The 26188-nt window shown below is 40.6% G+C and overlaps 1 protein-coding gene and 1 long non-coding RNA gene across 2 annotated transcripts in view; one reads left to right on the forward strand and one right to left on the reverse strand.

Annotated features, from left to right (window-relative positions):
* The first annotated feature begins 1439 nt into the window (after positions 1-1439).
* The window catches only part of LOC117160621 (uncharacterized), a 115094-nt gene continuing 90345 nt past the window's right edge, over positions 1440-26188 (forward strand). The window contains exons 1-2 of the mRNA XM_033341491.2: positions 1440-2662; positions 6488-6616. Coding sequence (XP_033197382.2) covers positions 6489-6616 — 128 coding nt within the window. The 5' untranslated portion in view covers positions 1440-2662; position 6488. The remainder of the gene's footprint in view (positions 2663-6487; positions 6617-26188) is intronic.
* Positions 20272-22171, reverse strand: LOC143302473 (uncharacterized). The gene is made up of 3 exons (XR_013058016.1): positions 21757-22171; positions 20724-21427; positions 20272-20564 (listed from the first exon to the last, which is right to left on the reverse strand). It is a non-coding gene; the product is annotated as an uncharacterized LOC143302473 (long non-coding RNA).

The raw sequence follows: 26188 nt of genomic DNA on the forward strand, positions 1-26188 counted from the left end.
TGAAGATACTTCTTTTATTTTAAACTATCTACAGGCAATGCGAGGTAGATCCACGAGATTGCTCTGCACTATCTATATGTACATAGCAGAAGCTACGAGGCACCTTTGATTTCACCAAAAAAACTACAATTGTTGTCGGCTCATTCCGAGATAGCCTTGCGGATTTGCCTCGTATTGTCTGTACAGAGCTTGAATGCAAACGTACAGCCGGGGACAAAAATAAATGGACAGGTAGTGAAGATAGGTATCAATTAAATTTTATTAAATACGGCTTGTTAACATAAACCTGAAAATATTAATTTCTATTGTTTGCTAAATAATCTATGTATTATAAGGGTATATGTATAATAAATACGACTTAAATTTACAACACTACTACTGGTTCAATTAACTTCATTGATATTTGTATCCACTACCTACTCTCTTACTGTTATTCCCTACTTTAGGTAATATTTAAAATACGTTATAAATCATTATAATGTATATATTTTAATATGATAATTGTAAACAAATATTGATGCAATATTAAAAATCATAAAAGGTATAAAAATGAAAAAATATAATTACGAAATGGTCAAGATCAATGATAAATAATTTCAATTATACATATAACTGTCGCTGAAGATATTTTTAATTGTGTATATTGTACTTTTAAGAATTAAAATAAAAATTTTGGAATATATTTGAAGTATTGTAGGTTTGGAGTATATTTGAATTAGATTTGTGTTATGTTTGGGAAAACAAGATTGGCAAATAATCAAATTATAATACAAATTCATTTGATACTTACAGGAAATAATAGACTATGTAGAGCTTCGTTTCATCTCTCAACTAACCTCAACTAATCGAAAATTTTCATGGAGATGATAACAAAAAGATCAGTTATCGTCTCTCACCCCTCCAATAGTGGTAAATAAATTTATAGTTGCATTATCTTAAACGGTGGTAACGCGGTCTCGTTAGCGCGACTTGGAAACTGCGAAGGATACATTATAATAATCATGGCACGCTCGTACGCGGCGTAATAGTAAAATGCCTGGTGAGATCTTAGATAACCATTCAGTGGACGAACGGATGTACAATAAGACACAGCTGTCTACGAAGTTGTGCCTCTGGCGGTGACGCTGCACTTGCAATGTCAGTTGAACACCTATCAGAAGCTGCTGCGAGGAAAGAAACGTGCTGGACGGTTATGAAGGGGGCAAGGTGGCGGAGGAGGTGGCGTACACACGACGATCGAGTACATACATTAGGAGCTTCGGGTTAAGTTCATGCGCGGAGGAAGAAAGGACGTAGCACACGGGAGCATCGAAAGAGGTGAAAAAGAAGGGAAAAGATACAATGATGCGAAGCAAAGTCGTAGACCGCGGGGAGGGATGAGAGGAGAATGTCCGGTGGCATGTGGGAAGTGGGGGTCTAACGCGAGCGGAGAAGCAACCAGTCGAAGGGGGCTCACGAGTGGGGGAAAAGGGCCTCATCTCAACAGCCAGTACGATTCGAGTCTCTCAACTGCGTGTTGCCGTGCCATCGTACATACGAGGTACCTTTGCCAGTTTACAACTGTGGAGAGGATATCTTGAAGCACCATACTGAGGCGAGTCGTGTACCATTCGAGAATTGACCGCAAAGTGTCCTCTTCGTGACGTATATATTTTCCTTCTTATTCACTCGGCCTCGAAGAAAACGACATTGTATGTAAGTTTCCCGGGGTGGAATAATACAAAGCTATGTATACGAATCATTTGATCGATGTAAGAATGCGATCAACACCAAAGATAAATTAGGACCGAAGCGTTTTTATTTATCTTTATTTACCTCTGTAATCTTGAGATGACAGTTCCGGTGGTGGTGCTAGCGCTACAATGCACAGGCTTCTCGATCGTTGAACCGCGAAACGGTTACCAAATACGTCCGCGAAGTAATGATGTCCACCCTCTGTGAAAGACGAGAGACTCGATAGTGATGTGATACTAGTAGAGTAGAGAAAGAAGGGGGAGGGACAAAAAACAAAATAAAACGATATCGAAAGAAAAGGCTGAGAGTATCGGCGGAAGGTACAGAGTGAAAGATAGAGGTAGGAAGAGTGGAACAGAGCGAGAGGGAAGAGAGCGAGCCGAGCGTTCGGCTTGACTCGAGTGCAGTGTACGGTGATGCCGCGAGGATGCCACCTTCGTCGGTCCTCTCGACACGATATAGGAAGGCGCGACGGTACCCCGTGATCTGCCGGGGCCCCACGATTCGACTGTGCCACGACATTGCGCTATTACTCGCGCAGTGCGGTGCAAGTGCAAGTGCAGGTGCAACTGTGAAGTGGTGCCAGTTCAACGACGACGAGAACGTACAAGCGGGATACTACGCGACGCGAGAAGTCCGGCGATGCGGCAAGTCAGGAATCCTCCTTGTATCCGGTGATTCGCGAGTGACGCTCTCGAAGACAGATCGGTTAGCGTTCGCGTGTTCGCGCATGTGTGTCGCTAGGTGTTACGCAGAAAAGATCGTTCTTTGTTCGAAAACGAGCAACAAAACCGGCGTACGAATTACATCTATAGGAGGAACAGTGAATTCGTATTACGACTGCGAATTCCCATCAGGATCGAATAGTTCGAGTTATCCCGAGCATCGTAGTTTCAGCATATTGGCTGCAGTAGAGAGAAAGCAACAGGTATGTGTATATAGATATGTGTATACGTTCCGTATTCTCGGTGGTTGCACGTTATACGGTCGCGTTGCCTGTTCGCGCACGAACGTGCGCATGCTCTTGATCGAAGATCTCGCTGTGCACAAGCCAATATACAGACTGGGCACCGGTGACTCTGTGTGTATGTGTCTTTCATCGCGGAAGAACTCCAGTTCAGCCGAGTGAGGCGAGGTCGTCTTCTTGCATCTGTACTCCCTTGCATACGAGTTTTGCTACTTCTGTATTTCCATACCTATGAATAAGATGACCGTGCGAAACAGACGCGCATACGACCGTGCAGATTCGCATAAAACTTCCTTTCAGTTTCCTGTGTGTAAAGGATCCATACGATGTTGTATACGGTTAAATTATTTTGTCCAAAATATAACGATAGAAGTTTGGTTCGTTGACAAGACGATGCTGACGATAATTGATCCTCATACTCCTTTGTCGAATGAATTTCACGAAACTGAGTCACTTTGATCGTTCCGCGACTCTTCGAAAACCCCTCGTTAACCAATATTTATGTCCTCGTTCGTCTGTCCCCTTTTTGCGTTTCGGGAACTAACTGAATTCCCCCTTGATATTTCAACATCGAGTTAATGGTAAGTAAGCTCGTAAAATCCACCAATGGAGTGGCGCATCGATTTCGATTACGATTTTTACCAAAGATTCAATTAAAATTATCGACACTTTTATTAGGTGATGTCAAAAGTTTTCATGCGGAAACTGTAACGCTGTTTAAGATCACGGGGACCACCTACTCCTTTTAGAGCACGTTAATTGGTCGTTTCACGAATTATAAAGCAACAACGAGGGGAAGAGACACGACAACCACTTGCTATCGTATCCATTAACATACCTGAGTTCACCCTATCGTCGCCGTTACACACTAGCGACGTTTAACATTAACGACGCAAAAAGAAACTAATTATAGCAGCCTGCAAGCACTTGTTCTGTATATACTTGGTGCGCTATACCGTAGTCCACTTTCCTTATTTTCCTATGTTTTCATTTCGGCAAGCTCTGGGTACCAATTATAACAACTTAGGCTAATTATTATCGCTTATTCAGTCGATGGAAATTGCGAATGTTCTGTCTGCGAGTGAATATCTCGAGATGATACTACGCGGGATGGCACGTAATATTATATACAACAGGACGATCATAATTGTAGGAACGAAATAAGCGAGCACGACGTAAATTGGATTTGAGAGTGGTTCCGGTTCGTGAGAGCAGCAAGACAACGATGGTAGTCTTTCGTAAGAAAATGTATACACAGACCAGACACGTGGATATCCGTGTATAGGATATGTTTGTTAAAAACCATAACGCCGGTTTAATTTTATCGAAGGGCTCTCCGGGTAAACCTTGAAACGTGCATCGAACGAAATTATACACTGCGTATACGATTTCCCCGCATATAGCTTTATTAAAAATGTACATAGGTAATCTCGCGGTTACGATGATCGGATACGCATGTGCGTGACTATTTCATCAAAATTTGATTTGCTAACGTTTCTATAGCTATGGTATTTCACATTTGAGATGGTAAATCGCGTGAACTACAGTCGCACAAGAAGGAATCTGTGCTATTCTGTGCGCATTCCGGATTACGCGATAAGATTCAGACAGGAAATACAATATGGGCCGAGATATAGCAACGTCGTAAACTATCGAAGTGCGGCATTGATTGACGTCTTGAGTTCCAGGATTAGTTATTACAAAACCATATATTGCATTCTATTTTAAGATACAATATACATTGATAAAAGTAACAACTTATGACTTAGTATTTCATATATAAACATTTATTTATTTCAATAAATTGAGAAAACTTGTATAACAAATAAGTTAGTATAAAATATATTGGCCCTGCATTAAAAATTTTAATTCTTTAATTTCTTTTCTGATTAATTTTACGATCTTGCTATATTATGATTCAAAATATACAAAGATAGAGACGTGTCGATGCGCGATGGAATGTCGGTCAACAAAGCGTAATAAGGTTATTGTGCACGCCACCAGAGCGCTAATTACTTCTGGACACCGTCAGAACGTTGACGATACGCCATTTAAATGTCACAGATATGGCGTCAGATACACGAGAGACTCATAAGGAAAATGATTCGCGAGATCGTACGTAGCGACTACTAGCGATATAAAGAGAGCTAAGAAACTATTTGAAATAAAAGGACAGGCATGATGTTCGTGTATCGTGTTACGTTGAACGTACAATTGTATCGGTTAGCGAAGTATCACGTACTGTATGCTTGGTTTAATATGTAGTTCTCCTGTCCTTCATGATTTTACAGACAGTGGCACGTGACAGTCGTAAGTAAGACCATGAGCGACCTTGTAGTTCCTGTCACGGTCCTTCATAAAACTCCGCGTGGTTCAGCTAGCCTTATTGCACGTTGGGGGTCGTGTAATAACGCTGTGGTTAAATTCCTGATACTTTTATTTTTCCCGGACGGTACCAATTTTTATATACCTACCGTATGCGGCTATGATCGACCTTCGACGTTACCCTCGTTCAAACATGATCGACCCTATCCTCCCCCTCTGTCGATTTACCTTTCTTTTGCTCTAGAAATTTTGTTTTCGGTTAATTTCATAATCCCGTGGCCCGTTTCCCCTACAATTTTCAATTTCACTTTATCGGCTGTGACCAAACGCCTGAAAAAAAGAAAAGGAAAGGAGAAAAAAGAAAAGGTAATCGACAATCACGCTAAACGGTGGGATAACTTATCGACTCTGCCTTCACGGTGGTTTTGTTTTGTTTCCACGCACGCACAGCTGCGCCATTATTTTTGATCGCATCTCTGAAGGGGAAATATTTATAATATCGTCGACGAAGAAAAACGGAACAACAAGGAGAAGAGGCGACCAGGCGTTTAAGAATATGAGGGTAAGAAAAAAGGGAAACAGGATGATGAAACAGTCGGTGCTTCTCGCGCGGTACACAAAGATTTTCGTTATATCCTGTATATGTAAAATTTCTAGAAGGTGTAATTATCTGGTGTCGGTTAATCGACGCGCGGATCGAAGCGTACGAGACATCGGTTACTCGTTAATTACCGGTTTCCATTATTAATTCGAGCAGGGCGTAATCGTTCGTGTTTCAATCCTATTAGATGGCGCCTTTAATTAATTATTTTCGCGGCATACCTTGTTGCGGGATCCGGGAGAAAATGGCGCGTTAGCGAGATGTCAGACTTAAAAAAGTGTGTAAGTACAACGCGCGCGAAAGAGGGTTACAGGAAACGAGTATGACAAGACAAGATGGAGGAGACTATTCTTAAATTTGACCAAGATTGATGATCGGCGAGGTATAACCCCGTAAAAGTTTCCCCATGATGGTTTTCAACAGCGTTGTCTACGATGGAATAACGCGGAGGTACGCGCACGCGTATTTATGGGATATATGTTAATTTCATAGATCGTGGTATTAAAGGAATCATCTGTCTGATTTAATAATGCTCTGGTGGGTTTGGTCACGGTAGAATGTTAATTTACGATAATTATTGTAATTTATGGTAATGGACGTTATTAACTTCTTACGTTGGGCTTGGTACACTTTAGATTGGAGATCGCGACACAGATGCACCGATTTGCATAGAGACGAATAAAACAACAAGAATTACTTTTCATCGAGAATTATATTTTCGGTAAAGTGAGAAGATATGCTGTAGAAAATTCACGATCAGCAAGACTGCATCGTGATAGTACATAAATTGAGTTGATATGTAACGCCATATATGCACATGGATACAAATGAAATAAGGTGAATCCTTTTCTTTGTTACAGAATGCTGTCACCCGGTCAAGACGGCCAATCCAACAACAGTTACTCGCACGGTAATGTCGTTCTTCAAGGTGCACCCTGCGGTCAGTGTCGAGATTTATGCCCGGCTGGATATGTGCCCCACTTTTGGCGGTGAGTAATCAGACGTATTTTGCATGTATTATCCACTAAAAATCACAGTTGCCCGGTGAGAACTGGTGTACGATATTCTGATTAAAACACAGGCAGTTTCGTTTCGGTTGGTGCGTTTTCAACGAAAGTGCAAGTACATACCATAAATGTATATTATCCACTACTTGTTGCGTGTTCTTTTCTCTTGTTTTTCCTTTATTCTCCAAAGTATCGCAAGAAAGTGTTCGATATGCGTGATGCGTTTTCAATGAAAGCGAAATGAATGACATGTTCCACGGGAGGTGCTATCCCGACGTTTTTACCGTCCGAGCAGAGGTTATCATTATGCGGCAATACTAACCGAAACGATTACAAGAGAAATTGCTGATCGCGCGATCAATGACCATGCGTAAATACTTCTGTAATACCGGCTATGGCGAGAAGTAGAGGCACAGCGACGCACGCGATGCCTCTTTGATTTTCTCCGACCGGCGGTACTAGTCGGAAAGGAAAAGTAAAATGCTATGAACGAAACCGGTGAAACCTGGTGTGCTTTGTTGCAATAAAAAAATATAGAAAGAGAGATGGACAGCGTCGAAACAGAAAATTATCTCTAGTCTAGAGGGAAGACCGGAGATGCAGGATTCGCGTCGACTTATCCTTGATCGCAGGATCGCAGGATCGATAAAACGAAGAAGCACGTCGTTCCGCCAGGGTGACCAATCTTCGTATAACCGATGCGTGTTACGTGAACTGGTCCCGTGACAGCTCCGTTCCTGGTGTTGATAATGTATAATGTTGCTCGACCCTCGTATACTTCTTCTCTTATATTTAGACTCTGTGAATAAGAAACTTCTTAATGCAAATTGCGCTAGGAATGTAAGTAGTAGGTATTCGTAATGAATGTCGTTCATAGCTCGATCATATGACCGTGGTTCATAAAGTAAGTCTACTGATATTTTGTAATTCTCTTGCTATGTTTGTTTATATCGCTGATAGGTTAGAAATTAAGTCGTACAGATATTTGCCTCTTTTTTTTTTTATTCGTTTATCTGAACATATAGGGCGACGTGATAATTATGATCGTATGTGACTAGGGGTATATCTGTATTAGCTATAAATCCGGACAAACTAACTTCTATAAAGACTTCTAAGTTTCTGCTTGCTTTTGTATTTTTCTTTCTTTATTTTATGCTTTTGGATAATGTTATAATCTGCTTTCTGTCTCAGTCTTTACAGATGTATGTGTTTGGTTAAGTTTTACAGATTCTTTAAGTCGTTTCTTTAAAAAACAAGTCTCCATATACAATGATTTCATTTTGTTATAAACAACCACCTCCTTGTCGTTTATGGGATCGGCGCCGAAATAGAAATATATATATGGTCCATAAATTGACGAAAATTTTCGATATATACTCTTCTATAAAGATCCTCTCTATATCCAATCAAAAAACCCTTTCAAGCTACAACAATCTCCAATCACTGCGAAATATCTAAAATTTCTCACAATTCCATCCAATTACCTCTCCCCTTTTTCTAGACCCGCGTCAATCGTTTCGTTCGAAGAATCGGCAGCGTAAGACGCGCGAAACGCGTTCAAATTGGTAGAACGTGTTGTGCAAATAACGGAGGGTCGATTTCCCGTGGGCAACTAGAGTCACGTGGGGTAGCGCCGCGGATAGTGGTGGTAAGTAGAAGGCGGTCGAGGCGCAGAAACGTCGTGGAAGCGTGTCCGTTGGTTCCGTGGAGGCAGAGCAAAGGGAAGATCGAAAGAGGGCAAAAGGAAGGTTTCTTCTCTGCTTCGGGTCGTAGGGTCGACTCGTCGGTCTCACGCGAGGCCTGCGTGCAACGAGACCGGCGCGGCGATGGGCTGTTCCAAGACGAATCGACTGGCAACCGAGCTAACCGATGAGAAAGAACGAGAGAGTATGCACCACCAGTTCGCCAAACGATCGGGATGGTGAATGAGGGGGGCAGAGGAGAGAAACAGGGATGTATGTTGGTCTGTAATTAACATACCGAGCCCCTTTACCCCCTCCTCTCACGTAAAGTTGGTTCGTCGGTTCGCAGGTTCACCAAGCGCCTCGTTGTTCTCTTCCAAAGCTTTGTTCCACACTCCGAATATCGGGCTTTCGATTTTTCGATAGGTTACAACTAATTTGGATCACTTGGTATTGGTAGTTTAGTCGTGGATAATTTTTCTTTTAAATTATTCGATTTCTTTAAATTATAGGTTATGTAGGAGATTTTTGGCAAAGAAGATTGGTAGCACTGTAAGAATAGTTTAGTGTAAGATAAAAAGATTCTCCGTTGATGTTAAGTTGATGTTAGTACTTGATTGGATTCAAGAAATGTATTAGAATTTATATATTATTTGTTAATATTTTATATTTTTTAAGATTTGAACTGTACATTAATTTGGAATCTATAGATCCATATTGGTCTTCAATAGAATGACATTAAACATGAAACTAACCTCTAAGATAACTACCAAACATATAAATCGTACATATTCTTCATCTTGTTCTAAGAATCACGCATACGGGATCCCATGATACAACGAACAACCAAGAAAAAGTATCTTCGTCTCCAACTGGTCACAATGAATTCTAGAAGGTTGAAAAATACGAGATCGAGGTCGACCGGCTCCGAATAGTCGGACATCGATCAAAGTCCGACGGAACCGAGGAATTAAAGCTTTCCTCGCGCTCCAGTTCACTAGGCTGATAGCTGTCAACGTGATTTTCCAATGGCGTTTTTCATCGTGATACGATATCTTTCAACTTTTTCCGTCACTTTCGTTCCTTATACCGTCCTCATTCCACGATATACGATCGACAGGCCAGGGTCGAGGTAGCATTCCCTCTCTGTACTCTAAGAGGATGTTAAAGTCGCTTTTCTTTCGCTTTGGTTACTCGTCCCGCGAGTTTCGAGGTTAGGGCTCGCGGTTAGTCATTAGCTGTGGATCATTAATCCACTATCGAATTTATCTGTTAACTCGAGGCGCGCAGTGGTAAATCATGACGTGGCGTTTTATGGCGAACCTGGACTAACGAGCAGTCTCGTCCTGTCGATGACTGTTTACGGAAAACGCGGTCGACGTTTCCGCGAAGCATAATAAAGGAATCGTTGGATGGATACCGTCTGTACTTAAGCATCGTTTCATCCCTAGTAATAGTTTCACGGATAATTTGATGGACCATTTGCGTCTGCTATAAAATTAGGCAAGAGGCCTTCGATCGACTCTAACCTATAGTTAACGAGCTAGGATTAGGATGTTAAGAAATTATAACTTCATACCTTTGCAATTTCTCAGCGAAATTAATTATCTCTCTCTAGAGAGCTATAATAAATAAACTTGTCCTCTAACTTCTCTTGAAGATGGATATTTACAATGGAACGTACCCTTGTATTTGCAATAATGGATGATGCTGTTGTATGGAGACGCTATCTCAATTTTTCAAATCGGAATTATATCTTGACGTACTACTGATAAACGATGGATAAAGGCAAGAGAGTTTGATCGAACATTTCTAGATACATATATATGTAGATAAATTCAAACATGTATTTTCTCGCTAAAGAAATAGAGAGAGTTTATTGTGCTTCGATTGGCTTATCCGTGCAAAAACAGCAACAGAATAACTTGCATCGCGAACACGTGTTTTCTTGTTGGTACCGGCGAAGATCTTGGTATAATCAAAAACCGTGTAACCAATTTAACAGCTGAGCCGAACCTAACCTTTCAGTCGGTGAATGTGGTATGTTCATGATCTACGAAGAGCGTACATGAACGCGCACAATGAAGATCCACAGACACGATAGCGAGGCTGACTTTCTATTCCCATTTCAATGTTCAATCAATACATCCCGTGTATCCAGTGTTTCTACTTTATTAAAACATCGCTTTAATTAACGTCCAGTTGATGTGGGTTTGTAATTCATAAATGGATAGGAGAGGCTCCTTGTTAACTGTTCCTGTAAATCGTTTATAGTTATTCTGGTTGCAATCTTAAAAACAAGTGATCACCTTTACTTTGGATCGATCTGTTTATTTAGTTGGAATCGTAGACAATATATTTACTAGTGGGGTGAACTAAATTATTTCATTCAAATTTTATAGGTTATCGATTAAATCGTACAAAGAAATGGTTGCCAGCATCATTTTATTGAAAACGAAATTTATATTGTAAATATCATACTACATGCATATTACACGTGTAATATAACCTTTTCAATCTACATAACCTCTGAAAACACTTCCCCTATCACCTAGTATACCAGTTCCCTAAAATACCTTTACATAAGAACTTCTTTCATAAGAATCTTTTTCATAGTAATTTTTATTTCTGAAATACACAGTTTTCTTGTAAAATCACTAAATGTACTTATATACACTTCCTCTCCTTAACTCTCAACTAACCTCCATTTAGCAAACTCTAATCCCCAAAACATTTTCTCAAGTCTAATCTTGTATCTAGCATTCTTCTGTTAACATGTACATACTTATCAACTTTCTCTATCCCTAATTCAGTTTCCACAATAACACACTGCTCTGATTACCTTAATGCTTACACTTTCCTCAAATATGTATTTCCTAATCTCATTAGCTCAGATCTTCATCACATGTGACTTTCCACACCCTTATAACACCATTATTCTCACAATGTACATACAACGTTTCTCTTTAAATCTCTCATCGTGTTTAGTTATTTCTCGACCGACTTCACACGAATTACCGGTTCCGCCTCTAAACAGCCATCGAGAACGGTATAGCCCGTGTAACGTTACGGAAATCACGGCTATCCTATTGTTCGTACCGCGAAGATGCTCTTCACCGTTCGTTGGCTATGTCGTGGCTGTGATTAACATCATTTGCAGGATCCCCCGGGAGGGGAACTCGTTAGGATCATTAAGGTTCTTACGCTCGGTACGAGCCATCGCGTCAACGCGTTTGACAGAACGTGTAATCAACAACGAGCACGACGATGAGGTTATGGGTCCCCTCGTCAACGCGTTCCAATAGGTAGTACATATGTATGTTATACGTGGTATAATGTGTCCATTCTTGAGGACAGACGTCATACTAAAATCCAGTGAAATACGATTCATTCGGCTTGGCCGAAAGAAGCGAAAAGAAAAAAGAAGAAGAAAGAAACGATAACGTCTCTGGTGCACGGCCATTCTCGGTCGTTTCGGAATCGTCAAACTCGATCGCGGTTTTATCTGTCGTTCTCAGTTTTAATTTCGCCTCTTTGCTTATCGGCGCCGGTTCTTGGAAGCTTGAAATTATCTTCGATGGGAAAAGGTGGTGTGTTGCTCGTTACGCGGAGATTTATTCTAAAAAAAAGCAGCGTCTCTTCCCAACGTACAGCGCCGACTTGTAACAAGGAGATAAAAGGGAATAAGACAGAGAAAGAAAACGTTCCGCCGCGTTCGTCAAAATGAAGGCTTTCTATCTCGCGTTCTTGTTTCGCTGTTTTTCGTGTCCCCTTGTGTGCGAGTATCGGCCGATAGGGGGAGACTCGGTGGAAGTCGCAGCGCTTATCTGTGGGCAATCTGGCTGGGCATTTTTATCGGGGTCTTGAACGTTTTACTTTAGGAGATTATAGTCTTCCGATGTTGTTCTCCATGTTATGTTTATTGGACGGAAGATTACGAAGGGAAATATAATAAATATTGAATATCTTCGTGTTTTGTTTTTTTTTCCTTTTGTTCTTTCGCTTTAATTGTAACGGAGAAAGAAAGATGGCGACTGCTGTGATGTTTGAGAAGATTAAAAGATATAAAAACAGATTGATGTTAAAAAACTCATTAGAAATACTTTTTCTTAATTTTCTTAAATACCAAGAAGACATTAAATTACCGTTAAAAGATAAAAATTCCATCAAAAGAATTCTTTCGGGTATATAAAAGGTTGAAATAAAGGTTACAAAATTGTCCCAACATTTAGAGATATAATTTCGATTTCGTGTATACGCTCGTTAAATTCGGCTTGCCGAAAGGAATTCAAATAATTGTTCGACGTTGACTGCTCTTAGAAATCGTTGACGAAGACAAACGCTTTTATCCAGCCCCGAAAAAGTATGCCCCTAAAAGTTCAGCCTCTGGACGCCGATTTCTTCACGTTCATCGAACCAAGAACAGAAAGGGTTAGTAGAGAAGAAGAATGTCGCTCTGCGTCGCAGGTTTCGTATGTGTTCCGCAAAAACTTGAAGACCTTTGGTTCCTCCTGTCCTGGCTACGTCTTCGGAACTCGTTCCCTCGCTCGGCAAACTCGTTGTTCTTCTTTCGACGCATCCCCGAATGCAGGCCGTTTCACTTGTCGTTGCACCGCTCTTCTCGCGGTTTCTTCTTCAAGATATATCCATATGCAACTGTTGTTGTTTCTTTCTCGACCGTGTTTGCTTTTTCCCATTGTTAGTTTCTTCTCGCAATTACGTCTTTCGAACTTAAAAGGGGAGCTAAGGATTTCTTCATTGGAACATTTTTTTTTTTCTTAAAAATTTATGAGGTCCTAAAAAGTAAAATGGTTTCATAGAATTTGTTTAACAGCATAATAGATCAGATATTGTTTGTTTGCGGTTTGGTGTGGTTTCAGTCAGTTTGCTCTATTTCTGTTCAATTCAGTTCGACACAATTTTATTCCATTTGCTTCAATATGGTTTAACGGTGCCATTGACTTTGATCCATTCCCATTTGACTCAATTCAGTTTGATTTGTTTTGATACAGCGTGGTCCGACCCAGATCGGTCCCGACTTTTCTTTGTTTCAACTGATTGTCAATTTAGTTTTTTTCTGTATGATATCCTTTACTTCAATATTACCTTAATCTCGTTTAACTTACACTATATATTTAAATATATTTCAATTTAGCGAAATTCTATTAACCGTTTTATTCCTGGCATAGTTCAACGTATTAGAAACAAGCCGAAATAAAATACAAGTTTCACAGAATTCGAGGCGAAGTTATGCGATACTCGCCAGAACGACGCCGCTTTTGCGCAGAATCATTTTTATGGCAAAGAATCCGGCCACTTTTTCTGATTCTTTCGGCCCACCTTTCTATACCGCGTTCAGAGGCCGCGTCGTGTCCTGCCTTTTACGGTGCACGTTGCCCGCCTCGGAAGCCGCTAATTAGCTTTGCTCGCGTTCATCTTTGAACGTTTAATCGAACCGGCTATATTCAGAATCCCTCGAACACTGCACTGATTCACTTTAAACCAGGTTACTTCGATTCCGGACTAGCAACAGAAATTCATAAAAAGGAGGATTACGTCGTAACATGAGTATTTCAGACGAGAAGGTAACCATAACCTCACTTCCACTAATTCTTTCCACTATTCGTACTTATTTTTACTTATACTAAATTACACGAGATCAAATCCGATAACAACTGGATATTAATGAATATTTTTCTCTACGAACGTAGAGAGACGTGAAAAACACTTCATAATATAGACGAATCCGAAACGACCGATAAAACTAGGTATTTTTATACATCGAACGTCATACGAACGATAATAAACAGACTCATAAAATCGAGTTATGGCCACGGTTATGAAATAATCTCCGTTTGTATGTACAACACCGAAATATTTCACGATCTTTCGACATCGTCGTGTGCTGAGAACTTTCTCGATCACGACCGACTTACCGCGTTGCGTCGTCGAAAAAGGAGAAGAGAGTGGAGGAATCGGTCGAAGTGTGAACGAGCGATCTATCGACGCTGTAACGAGGGGAATGTGCTGGTATAGTGGAGATTAACGGTGCGTGTTGTTCGACGCTTTCCTTTCGTCCCTTTGCTATGCGAGTTCTCGATAGACAGGCTGACGAAATTAACCCTTCGAACTGCTGTTGTTTACGGTTTGGATATGAAGATAGACTATTTTGTAAAAATTTCTTTGTAACACCATTCGTATAATTATTATTTACTATGATGATTATAAAATATTTTCCAAGTATAATTCTAAGTAGTGGTAAGCAAAAATAATAGATTAACCAATTCTAAATACAGAGATAAATCTAAATTCGATTACCAAATGCAAGAGATTCCAAATCTATTTTGTTAATAAAATAGATTTTGTCTAAGCGCAATACAAAATATTAAAAAATCGAAAGTGACAAATTGATCAATCCCGTTTCGGACACAAGAAATATCAAAGTAAGATATTGTCCAAGTGCAGCTCAAAAGTGTTGGGAAATTAAAGCGGCAAACTAACCAACCCTATTCCAAGTAAAAGAATTCTCTAAGTGATATACTATCCAAATATTCAAAAACAATCCAAAACATTGATCCAAAGTGGCTCAGCACGCTTTTCGAATTACATATCAGTGTAATCATATCAGCGTAGCCAATATAGCCACGCAGCATATTCTACCGTGCATTTCCATTCCGCTGACCAACAAACCCATTCCACTTTCTCATCTTCTCCCATTTACCAAATATCCCTATCAAACGACACTGATAGCCCTGCATCGTTACCATATACGATACTCTAGGGATCTTATTAACCGTCAGCGATTAAGACGAGGCTAAATAGAAGGAATAAGTGGCGCGTGCGCGTTTCTACGGAAATCGACGGAGGCGATGCAGATGGTAAAGAAGCCAAGTGGATTCACGGAAAGATCATTAGACCAAAGACAAGAAGGACAGATATAATACGGTTAGACAGAGAGAAGCATGGCTTTTTACGCGCGTTCGTTAGTGCAACGCGAAGCACGGTTGAAATGCTATGAAAACGCAGTCCCTGAGAAAAATCGCGCTGCCCCCGCGTACTGACCAAGCTCGAGCACGCGTGGAATGCGACAAAACCCGATTTCGCGTCCTTTTTTTCGGTTCGTTACACTACTGATAATCGGGGAGGACGATTTTACTGGAATCGCGAGCTCGTTGGCGGTCGGTCACGTATCCACGACCACAACTCCATAGCCCTTCCCCCATCCCATGCCCCTCCCCCCTCGATTAGACGGTTTATTAAATATTTCAACCGCCATTACTTTGGACGTGGCTAACTCCAAGGGGTAGAAAGTCATTTTCCAGTTCATTTCGTGGCTAGTTTTTTTTTAAATGACGTGTGACGACTTCGAAGGGTGAATTCAGAATTGGAGAAAAATATGTATCACATTATGTGGACATCTGTAACAAGAGAATTCTATTGACTTTTTTCTCGTATATGGAATTATGGTTGATTAATGGAATTAACCATATATCCAATACACGATACACCGTTTTCTACAATGTATTTTTCTATACTATAATATTCTCAAATTTTTAAAACAGCAGATTGTGACAAGCCAAAGCCACTTTCAAATTCCCTAGAAATCCCCCAATGCTCAAGTTCTTCCCGCAATACTTTTGCATACGTTTACCTCTTCTTCAGACGTAATCATTTATCATCAATTATGATTCATCTCCCATCAATCTACTCATCTGTCATTTTAACATTCAAGCTCTACTTCCTCTTCTCCCCCCCCCCCTTTACTCAATATTTTACACGACCGTTGCATCATCAGAACCATGAAGAGAGTTTCCGCAGGTGCGCTTGACCACGTGGCTATCAGGATGGCGTTCGTGCCTTTCCAAAATCGTTAATCGCGTTTAATAGGCAGATTTACGGGTTTTTGCGTGGCCGTGGCCCGCGCCTGTTTCGCGCTCTACACGTTGTTTACGCGACCGCGTACCTACACTGCCGTTTGTCAACTGTTAAACACTGGTCACCCTCGCTCCTCTCCCATTTTCCACCCCTATAGGCCGCGGGCGATAGCGAGGTTCTCTTGATTAACGAGACACCCCATACATATCCGGCACGCCCTCTCTCCCCGTTACCTCCGCGCCCATTGCTTGGGGGGAGATCGCATTGTTGCATTCGTGCTTTACTGCATATTGCACTGCTGCCACGATCGCTATGTTGCCCTCTGACGTTTCCCTGATACCAGTTGCTGTGCCTTGAAACAGACGGTTCACCTGTTCTGTTTATTAAGGGTGGTAGAACGTGGCATTAGAGTGCCTTTTGTTGTTTGGAGGTTATGTTGTTATTGATGTTTGATATTCGCGGAATATTTTGAAGGTGGTTAAGATTTGCTTTGATTCAGTCAAATCGGTTATAATATGCTTTAAAATGCTTTATCTTTACATCCGCTTCGATTCACCTTAAATCGCGTCAATCCGCTTTCATTTGCTCCGTTCCGTTCCAATCGTCTTCGATCCGCTTTGATTCGCTTCGATTCGCTTTGATCTGCTCCAAATAACTCCAATCCGTATCATCTCCCGTCAACCTTTTTCGATACGATTACACTACTTCGCCTATATTAATCTTTTATTATATATTAAACATTAGAGTGGATTGATCATTGAAATACAGCTTTGATCGTAATATATTGCAATATTTCAATGGTCTACGCTGCCATTGTGGATTCGACCTTAAAACTTTACCTACCATCAGCGATCCTTTGAGTAATGCGTCTGGTTGGGCTTTAACTTGAATCACCTCGTATATGTCGTACGCGGTCTCGTTGTTTTAATGCAGCGTTAACCATCGATTGCTGATCGAATCAATATATGATAAGCATGTTAAATGTTCGTCCCAGAGAGAGTTTCGAAATTCCAATATTTGTTTTCTCTTTATTAGGGTTCGTTTTACAGGTATGAACACACAAGGTATATATTGATGACTATGTTCTGTACTGTTGTTCGGGATAATCTTGCATTAGATCCACTTCGATGAAAATAAACGTCACCTCTTTTGATCATAACTCAATTCGAAGTTTATTGGTTCCACTTAATTCGATTCGGTTCATTTCGTCACAGTTTGGTACAAGTTAACGCACCGTAATTCTGTTTCTTTTAGTCGAACGCAATTCTCTCTACTTCCGTTCAATTAATTTCATTCGTCTCGAATCTGGTCACTTCGTATCGCACTGTACTCCATCCCGCGTAATTTCATCGTAAGAACATCCAACATGGCGGACAGTCAGAATTCTACGAGAACCATTCATTACCAGGCATTATAGTTCCATGTAACCATTTCGTAAAAATGATTCCACGATAATTCTCGACCTCCTAATAACCTCCCTTACAAACCTACCAACCATCGTAGCTATGAACTATCTCCCTACAATCATCATCACTCCTGCGCACCATACGTACCCAATACACGATCCGAGCACGATGATTGCAGCAGAAAAAGAAGCCTGTGCACGTTCTAACGAAAAGAAGTCGAATTCACGCGGTGTATACGTGCACGCGGTCAAACTGGCATAAGTGGTGGGGTTAGGATTGATGGTGGGGGAAGAGGTAATAAGAAGGACCAGAGCTACGAGAGTCTACTCTTGGCCGTAGAGCAGTAACGACGTACGGTTAAGAGCAGGACAGTGAGGGTGGGAATTAAATAGGGTGGACTCTTGATTAGTTTTCTCGTCCACCCTGCTTCGAGCACCCCAGATCACTTCCACGCTTAATCCAGCATTATGAATATTTTCTCCTCGTCCCACAGACGGACTTACCAAATGAGGAAAAAGCATAGTGTGGTTCTGACCAGTGAATATACAGGTTCTACCGTATACTCATGTTACATATCGTATCTTGCGACGAATTTTATTATGGCGCTAGTGCACCTTCTGCTTAGAATCGGCGATTATGTTGGTCCATCGCATCGCTGATTGAAATTGTAACTTGAAGAAGATGGGAAGTTAAAATGAGTTGGGATTCTGAAATCTGTTCTGTGTCGAGATAACGAAGCTAGGGGTTTTTGCAAAAATGTTTAATAGTATGGATTGATTATTTTGTGGGCATTAAGGTTCATGAACTTTACAAATTCACCGGTGATTTGGGCCAGATTTTAGATTAAATATTTCGAATCATTGCCATCGGTTCTTTATGTTCTTATATTCTTCCACATGGACCATCTTTGATAACTCTCAGGCGATCTCCAGCCACCCGAATAAAAAAATTCTTACTGCCCTAATATCTGTAAATCTTAACCCCTACTCACGTAGCCCGACACTTCAGATTCCGTGTTATTTCGAATTCCGTCGGTTCTAAGAATTACGAAGCAAGATCTCGAAAGTCCCGAGCGAGATTCGCGCGTCGCCAAAAAGGTTTCCACTTCAAAGCGGAGGAAGCCGCGGATGTTAAATAAGTTTGCTCGACTGACGTCTCCGAGGGTGGGGAAGATCCGGTCGTCTTGGTCCTGTGAAGCGTCGGGACGCATTTCGAATGCCGTCGCGTCGCGAGAAAATCGCGCAGAGAAAGACAGGGTCTCTTCTCCGGTCGTTTTACGAGACTAACCTCTCCTCTCAGATGCCTAACCTCCCTCTGTACTCTGAGAATGAATCTCTTGCTGGGTAATTAGGCAGATTACTTTCCGGAGTCGTTCTGCTGCCGGTTTCTTACTCGACTCTAGGCTACGGTATATATTTCGACCACTGGGGCGGAGGGACAATTAAAGGAAGAAATTCTTTGGTCCCCTTCGACAATCGGGGACCAGGAGAGTAGAAGGGTAGCTATACTGTTCGGTGTCGTGTGCCCTGTGCGTTCGTGGCGATTCGAGCGGGGCTTAAATTTACCGCAAAGCTAATCGAGCAAAAGGCGCGTTTCTAGCGGAAGTAATGCCGCACTTAAAGAGCTCCGTGGCGGGTCTCCACTTCGAGAGACGGTGCCATGATTACCGAAAATATCTCGCCCCGGTGGGAAGAGAGCACAGTTTACGCAGAGGTGGAACAGAAGAACGCGACCATAACCGATGACTATGCGTACACTGTAGACAAGCGGTGAGGGGATATAGTGGAACGGTGGTGGGGATAAGACAGTTGGAAGAAGATAGGACGTTGAGAGGCTCGGTGAATAGAGGGAGACACTACACTACAGAGTCGGTACGGCCAGGCAAGAATGTACCGTTTTTATTTACGAGCCATGGAAGATCCAGGTCTCGACCGCGGCGGTCTCCTCCCGTTAATTAAATAATATTTCTCGAGAGAGAAGCCCACGGGAGCAGCAGCGTAAAGCTACGATAAGAGCCCAGAGGGGGGAAACACCTCGCGTCGACGAAAAAAACATGGCCCTGCTAAGAGCACTTATTGCAGTATTGAGATCGTAATTCAGAGCCAAGGCCTCGTCATAAACGTTCCCTCCGGCCGGACCTTTGGCCACTTCAACCTTTTCTTTCCGCTCCTCCTTCCTTATCCACTGTTATTCTTTTACTTCCTGTTTCCCCTTGCGCCTTGTATCTTTCATCGGACCAACTTGTGCTGAAGCAGAATGGTGGGAGGACAACTCCTCGTTTCTAGGTCGTCATCGTTAACGACTTTGGGTTGTGACCCCCCGGTCATCCTGATGGATCACGCGAAAATTGAGACCGCCTGGTCGCGTTCGAATCGACCAAGGGTGAGTCAGAGGTGGGCTGGTTCGTTTAAACTGAACAGGTTTATTATGCCGGGTCGTTGGGTTTGGTTACTTGCAACTTTGGTTTCATTTGAGGTTAGCGTCCCTATCTATGGTCCACTGAATGAAGGGTTCTTTTTGTTTCTTTTGGTTAATCTTCAGTTATTCAATTCCAAAAGTGAAGTAGAAATAAGATTCCATTATAGCATAGATTTATTAAAAATAAACAAACTGCTGGAGGTGAAATATTGCTTTAATCACGCTAACTAAACAATCTTATTAGTAATAGATTACAATGTCAAAACGTACATATTAATTAAAAATACAATAGCGTAACGATAATATAATCTGTACTTAAATAATCTTGAAAGAATTTAGTCCAATTTCTTCAGTCGCTAGGATCGTGATATACATATATAAAGTCATGGAATTTCATAGAAATTGCGATCGTCCGTTCGCCATTAACGCTGAGAGAACTCGATCCGTTCGTTAGGTTATCTCGAGTCTTTCTTTAGGAGTGCGTACAAGAACAACATCGAGTGCCGTGAGTAATCGAGAGCACCACAAATGCACCTGATATCACGAACTCTGAAACAACCATTATTACTTGCGATTTTCGATAATTTTCTTTTTCCTTCAATATCTTTATGTGTTTGAGTCTCATGAAGCTATAAACTACTTTGCCATAAACAACGATAAATTTTTCTGAAAGCGATTAAATTTTATCTATATTAATGGAGTTCTTACAGGCGAGATAACTGGTTCCATGAAACGTTATCTTTCGAGTTTACCAGCAGCCAAAAAATTACGAACCACCTGTCTTAATGAATCTAAGTTTTATTTGGTTCTTTGAGGCTGGTTTCTAAATTGAAATTTTATCTCCCAATAAAAGATCCATCAAGCATCGTTTAATGCATGCTCGGCATTATTCGGTATTATCACGATATCGTACGCCATTTTGTCTGCTCAAGTTTCTTTCTAGGTCGAGATAAATTTTTAATAATCTTTATATTTATGCAGAAATATTTAACTTAATAGAAATTATATATCATAAGAAAAAAATACGTCTAATTGCTTGATTATTATTTATCCCGAACTGTTTAAGGAAGTTGATAATTTCTTTTTTATTACTTTTTTGAAAGTATACCCATATATGGTTTAATAAAACCCGTAAGTACGAAATATGTACAGTGAGGTTATAATTTGTTCACATTAACGTGTTAGATACCAAGTGCTAATAATCTATGTACATAAATAAAGATAAGCTTTCTATCTGGTCTATAACACGCTTAAGGTATCTCAAATAGCCCATTGGATACCACAGCCTCGTCCTAAGAAACACATCATCTGTCCAACTTCACTGTACTCCTAGGAATACTGTTACTTTCGCTTTTACTACATGCTTGCATCTATTTTCATTGCACGAATTGCGCTTAAAACATCTTCCAATCCTGGGAAACAATTAAAAGATCTAATTAAATGTCATAATGTTGGATCTTTAAAAAAAATTACTTAAATCATTATTATGAATTTCCATTTGGTCTCCTTAATTGAAGCATCTTTTAATCGAAAATTTCTATATACGTAGAGCTAGAAGTTAACGAAGACAAATTAATTTCAACTACGTTTGAATTTCAATTCTTTCAAATATGAAATGAAACAACGCATTTGAAATTAGGAGAGTCTCAAATGTTAGGGATCTGAGTATGTGCAAAAGACGATCAAAAGATGCAAAAGATGATATCCAAGTGACAAATTAGTTTAATATAGTAATATTTACTATAAATTCTCCTGTGCGTTGAGCTTGTGTTATCACTTTCCTCCATTCATCCTTGCACACCACGCCATCTGCACTCTCGAATTTAAATAAAAGTGGCGCATTAATCTCGCTTATGGCCGACCGTTTCTTTCTTCCCCTTTTTCCCTCTTTCACGCTTTTCCGTCTGATTCTTCTCAACTACGCATTACTTACCGCCGCTATTTCCCCCCCGCCCGCCTCTTTCACCGACTCGTCCTCGTTTTTTGAGCAGTTTCGTTGAGACACGACTCGTCGTCGCATTCCTTTTTCTCGCATTTCACTCGGCAAACATCGCGGTCGTTGTCCCGTCGCGAGTCTAGGACACGCGGCGCCCGGCATCCGCCGGCGTCTGGCGTCTCGGCGCCCGCTTCCCTCTCCCCTATCACCCTGTGCTCTGACCGGTCAACAGTCTTTCTATATCTCTCTCTTTCCATGGACCAATCGATGGAATAGACGAATTGGCAACGTTTCTGCGACTCGCGCAACTGCACCACTTTGTGATTGTTCATCTAGGTAATTCCTAGGTGTCACTACCTGGGGTTTAATATGGCGTTGGATGGCGTGATCGTCTGGCCTGCTGGATGAGGGCAGGTATTTTTTTGGTTGCTCTGAAATGATTGATACCTCGAGGATGTAAAAGTAGCGGAGAGTTGTTTGTTGATTGGGTAAATTGGTAGTAGTTTTCAGTTTCTTGCACAGTTTGCTTGAGTCATGACGAGGAAGAAATTGCTTGATCAGTTTTTATAAGGTTAAATGGTTCGTTGATTTGTTGTGAAGAATTAAGTAGGTAGTAGAGCGAGTGTTGAGATGTGATTTGGATTAAGTGAGTATTAACATTTTTATTTTGCACTCATTTCCTAATTTTATTACATCGTTAATTTGACTATTTACTGTCTTCTGTTTATTTACTATTGAACCTGTTTTGTTTACATTTTCGATTTTATTTGTTTACTTTCTGTTTGTACATACATTTTGTTTATGGTCCATTCATTTATATTCTGATCTTGTATGGTCAGAGTTTTGATGTATTTTCCTACAGTGTGAATATTTAAAGTTTCGGTTACGTTCTGGATTTATTTGTTTACATCCTTTATTTGCTTCCATATACATTGTATATATATCATAATTTCATTGTCAATGGTCCAAACTCTCATGCTATATACATTGCTCCCTTATGACGTATCACCCATTTACCTTAACCTCAACGCCAAAACAAAACTAAGCTTCTAACCAGCAAAAATCCAGTCTCTATCATCACCCATGTATAATCTGCTCATATATAGCTCACGGATTATACTCTCAACTGTTCAAATTACTGGCGATAACGGCGGAGCAGCGCCGCCGGTGGCTGGCAGTGATGCACGCGATGCAAACTCACCGAGTCCCGTGAGAAAAGCCGCGTTTGCCTGGATCAGAAAAAGGCTCGCGGCTAACCTTCACGCCCACACTCTCTCTCGAATACCTGTCGAAACTGATCGCTATTTAGATATTAACCGCGCAAGCAGCGATTTCTCAGACAGAGTAAAAGAGATAGCGATACGATGATCATCGTGCAGCGATATGTTTCGTGCTTCATTCAGCTCATACGTTCACAAATCGATACATCGAAGATGAAGAGTAAAAGAGAGATGGAGAACGCGTTTGGTTGTGGTTACGCCGACCATCGGAATTTAAGGGTACACCGGCTGGTACCCGTAGGTAAGGGGTCGGTCAGTAAATTAATTACGGCTTAAAACATCGTTAGGATCTGCCACAGCCGGCCCGGTGGGTTCGGTTATTAGCGCAGTACATCATACTCGCCGCTGAGAGCCACCCCTCTCAATCCTCCCTCTTCGATTTTTCGCTCGAGATTCGGCATCTACATTATTGTTGTTTGAAGGAATTACCCAGAGGTTATGGAAGCTTTTGGCTTCGAAAAAGTGGTAGGGGAAATTGAAGCAGGAAAGGAGAATGAGAAAATTGGAGGGGGAATGGGTGGGGTTAGGGAATGATTCTGAAGGGAAAGAATAGATGTTTGGGACATGTTTGGGAAATTCAAGTAATTCAGGGCTCCTGGTATATTGGCAGTAATGTGTATTGTAGGTTAGAATGCTGGCGAAACATTCCGTTAATTGTCCATTGAAATCTGAAATTGGATATATTTTACTATAATTACGAAGAGTTGTTATAATTGATATATATATTTTATAAGATTAGAAGAGCTATACGTTCCTTTTGTGGAATCATGTGAATAATGGTGAAGTAGTCTGATCACTACTTTCCCAGGATATAGCAGGATTTTTTCCTGCGTCAAATGTGCCATTGCCAACTGTGTCTCGTCGTATAACCACGGATTACCTCTCTTTATCTCTTCCTCCCCTTTTCTGTGTCCCTCCATTCCTTCATCTCATACATCTCTTAGAGTACCCTATGAGTGCTTTGTAGCCATACTGTGTCTTTCCTGTTTGACATTTTTGTACAGTCCATACAAAAGTATTTTCAAAATCCTCATCACTCTTAATTCATTCGTTCATTGATGAAGAACATCGTCCAAACTTTGTAAAAGAAACAATTTTAATTAGAATATTTGTTTAGTCATTAAAAATTTTTATTCGAATATAAAGTATTCGATAAGTTCAATTAAGTGTTTATTATCTACAATACTCCCTGAATCGATGATATATAATCTTTTCGATGCATCGATATACGTATTCAAACCTCCATATTTGTTATTTATACCATAAAAACCAATTATTTATGGCCAACCGTGGAACCATTAGAACGATATAAAGTTTAGAAATATGTTGGCTGGAGCGCGGTGATTAAGGCGAACGCAACTGAGGATTAACGCTACCCAAACGATTTTCGATAGTCGAATCCCCCATACAGTTTTACACTGCCTCCGCCGCTGAAATCCCACGAGTTTAAGCCGCCACGGAATGGAAAAGATGAAATTCGAAACGCTCAGCAAGCTTATCCAATTATATCGACACGCACTATAGGTTAGGGTTCCCTTGTCGATGGATCGAATTGACGTTTCTTGCATAGCTTCGATATATCCTGAGATTGAATTTAGATTGATCACACAGTCTCAGGTGTCGCTGTAGCTTAACCGTTATGTTAAATAAGGATTCCAGTTCATATCGATTTATCGATTTATGTAAGTGTTGATGTAAGGTGTCACTAGAGCCTTTTATTTTAGGTTTAAAATTTCAAAATGATTGATATTTAATTTCTCGTTCAATATGTGTACCTCCGGTCTTTTTAAAAATATGAAATTTAGATTTACACGAGTACCTGCCTATCAAACGATTTTATAAAAATTTATATCGATCAATTTTATTTCCCAACATTTCCGATTATCGTTACTTTGGTGTTGTAATTTAGATTATAGAGTTTAAATACTTTAGGTCTTTATTTTAGAAATTACTGTCGTAATTCCAAGATTAATATCTTGCTGTTTATTATAATATTCTGATATGGATACAGCCGCGACGAGCAAATAGAAAGCAAGAGTTGTTCGATCGATTTTACATTAAGATTCTCGGGCCGCGCTTTTTGCTCCTTTCGTGGCTCGCGTTTCGGAATCCTTAATCGGGAAACGATGTCGTGGGTATGTAAAATCGGGACGTACATCGGGGAACAGGTCGTACGAGTAATCGCTGGCAGAATGCATCGGTGTACTCACGGCAAGCAGGCCGGCTTTCACTTTAAGGACGGTTCACATTAAACTGCACGCGCTGCATGAGAGCGCTGAGTCTTTGCCTCGATAGCTTACATTTCATGAGAAAGGCGAGTCTCCGACGATTAATATCTTAAGAATTGCCCCGAAGATTTGCAGATTTGAAATGCCTGATAAATAAATCTTTATCCTTGTATCTCGTTCGTTATCGATCGTGTATTGATTTTCGATAATGTTCGAGCGATTTATTCACATGCAATGGTATGTGAAAAATAATTTAATTAATATAGAACGGAGATGCCAGAAGATTTTGGAAAAATACGCAACATAATATTGTGGTTATGATACAAATATGATACACGCGAAAAATTCTACTGCCCAAGAACACAAAATGCTGCTTTTCCCACTACGCTATGTCTCGTTCATTTCTGTAGTTATTAATGGAACAGAAAAGGAAATTAGTTCATTAACAATTGCTAGCATCTAATCTGTGATATACTAAAAATAGAAAGAAGGAAAAGAAAGGAATTACAATGATAAAAGAACAATACAAATATTATATAAACAATTCAAAATCGATTGTAAATTCTAACCTTTAAATATTTCGCTCACTAACCGTAGTTTTAAACCTTATCCAATATAATCTAAAAATAAAACAAGACAAGTTATCGAAAGGCAATTAGATTAATGAGTGCAACTAATGGTCACGATTGATTGGCTCTGGTCCTCGACATGGCTGCTTATTCCTCCACA

The sequence above is a fragment of the Bombus vancouverensis genome, chromosome 1 (genome assembly GCF_051014615.1).
Source record: "Bombus vancouverensis nearcticus chromosome 1, iyBomVanc1_principal, whole genome shotgun sequence".
Taxonomy (NCBI): domain Eukaryota; kingdom Metazoa; phylum Arthropoda; class Insecta; order Hymenoptera; family Apidae; genus Bombus; species Bombus vancouverensis.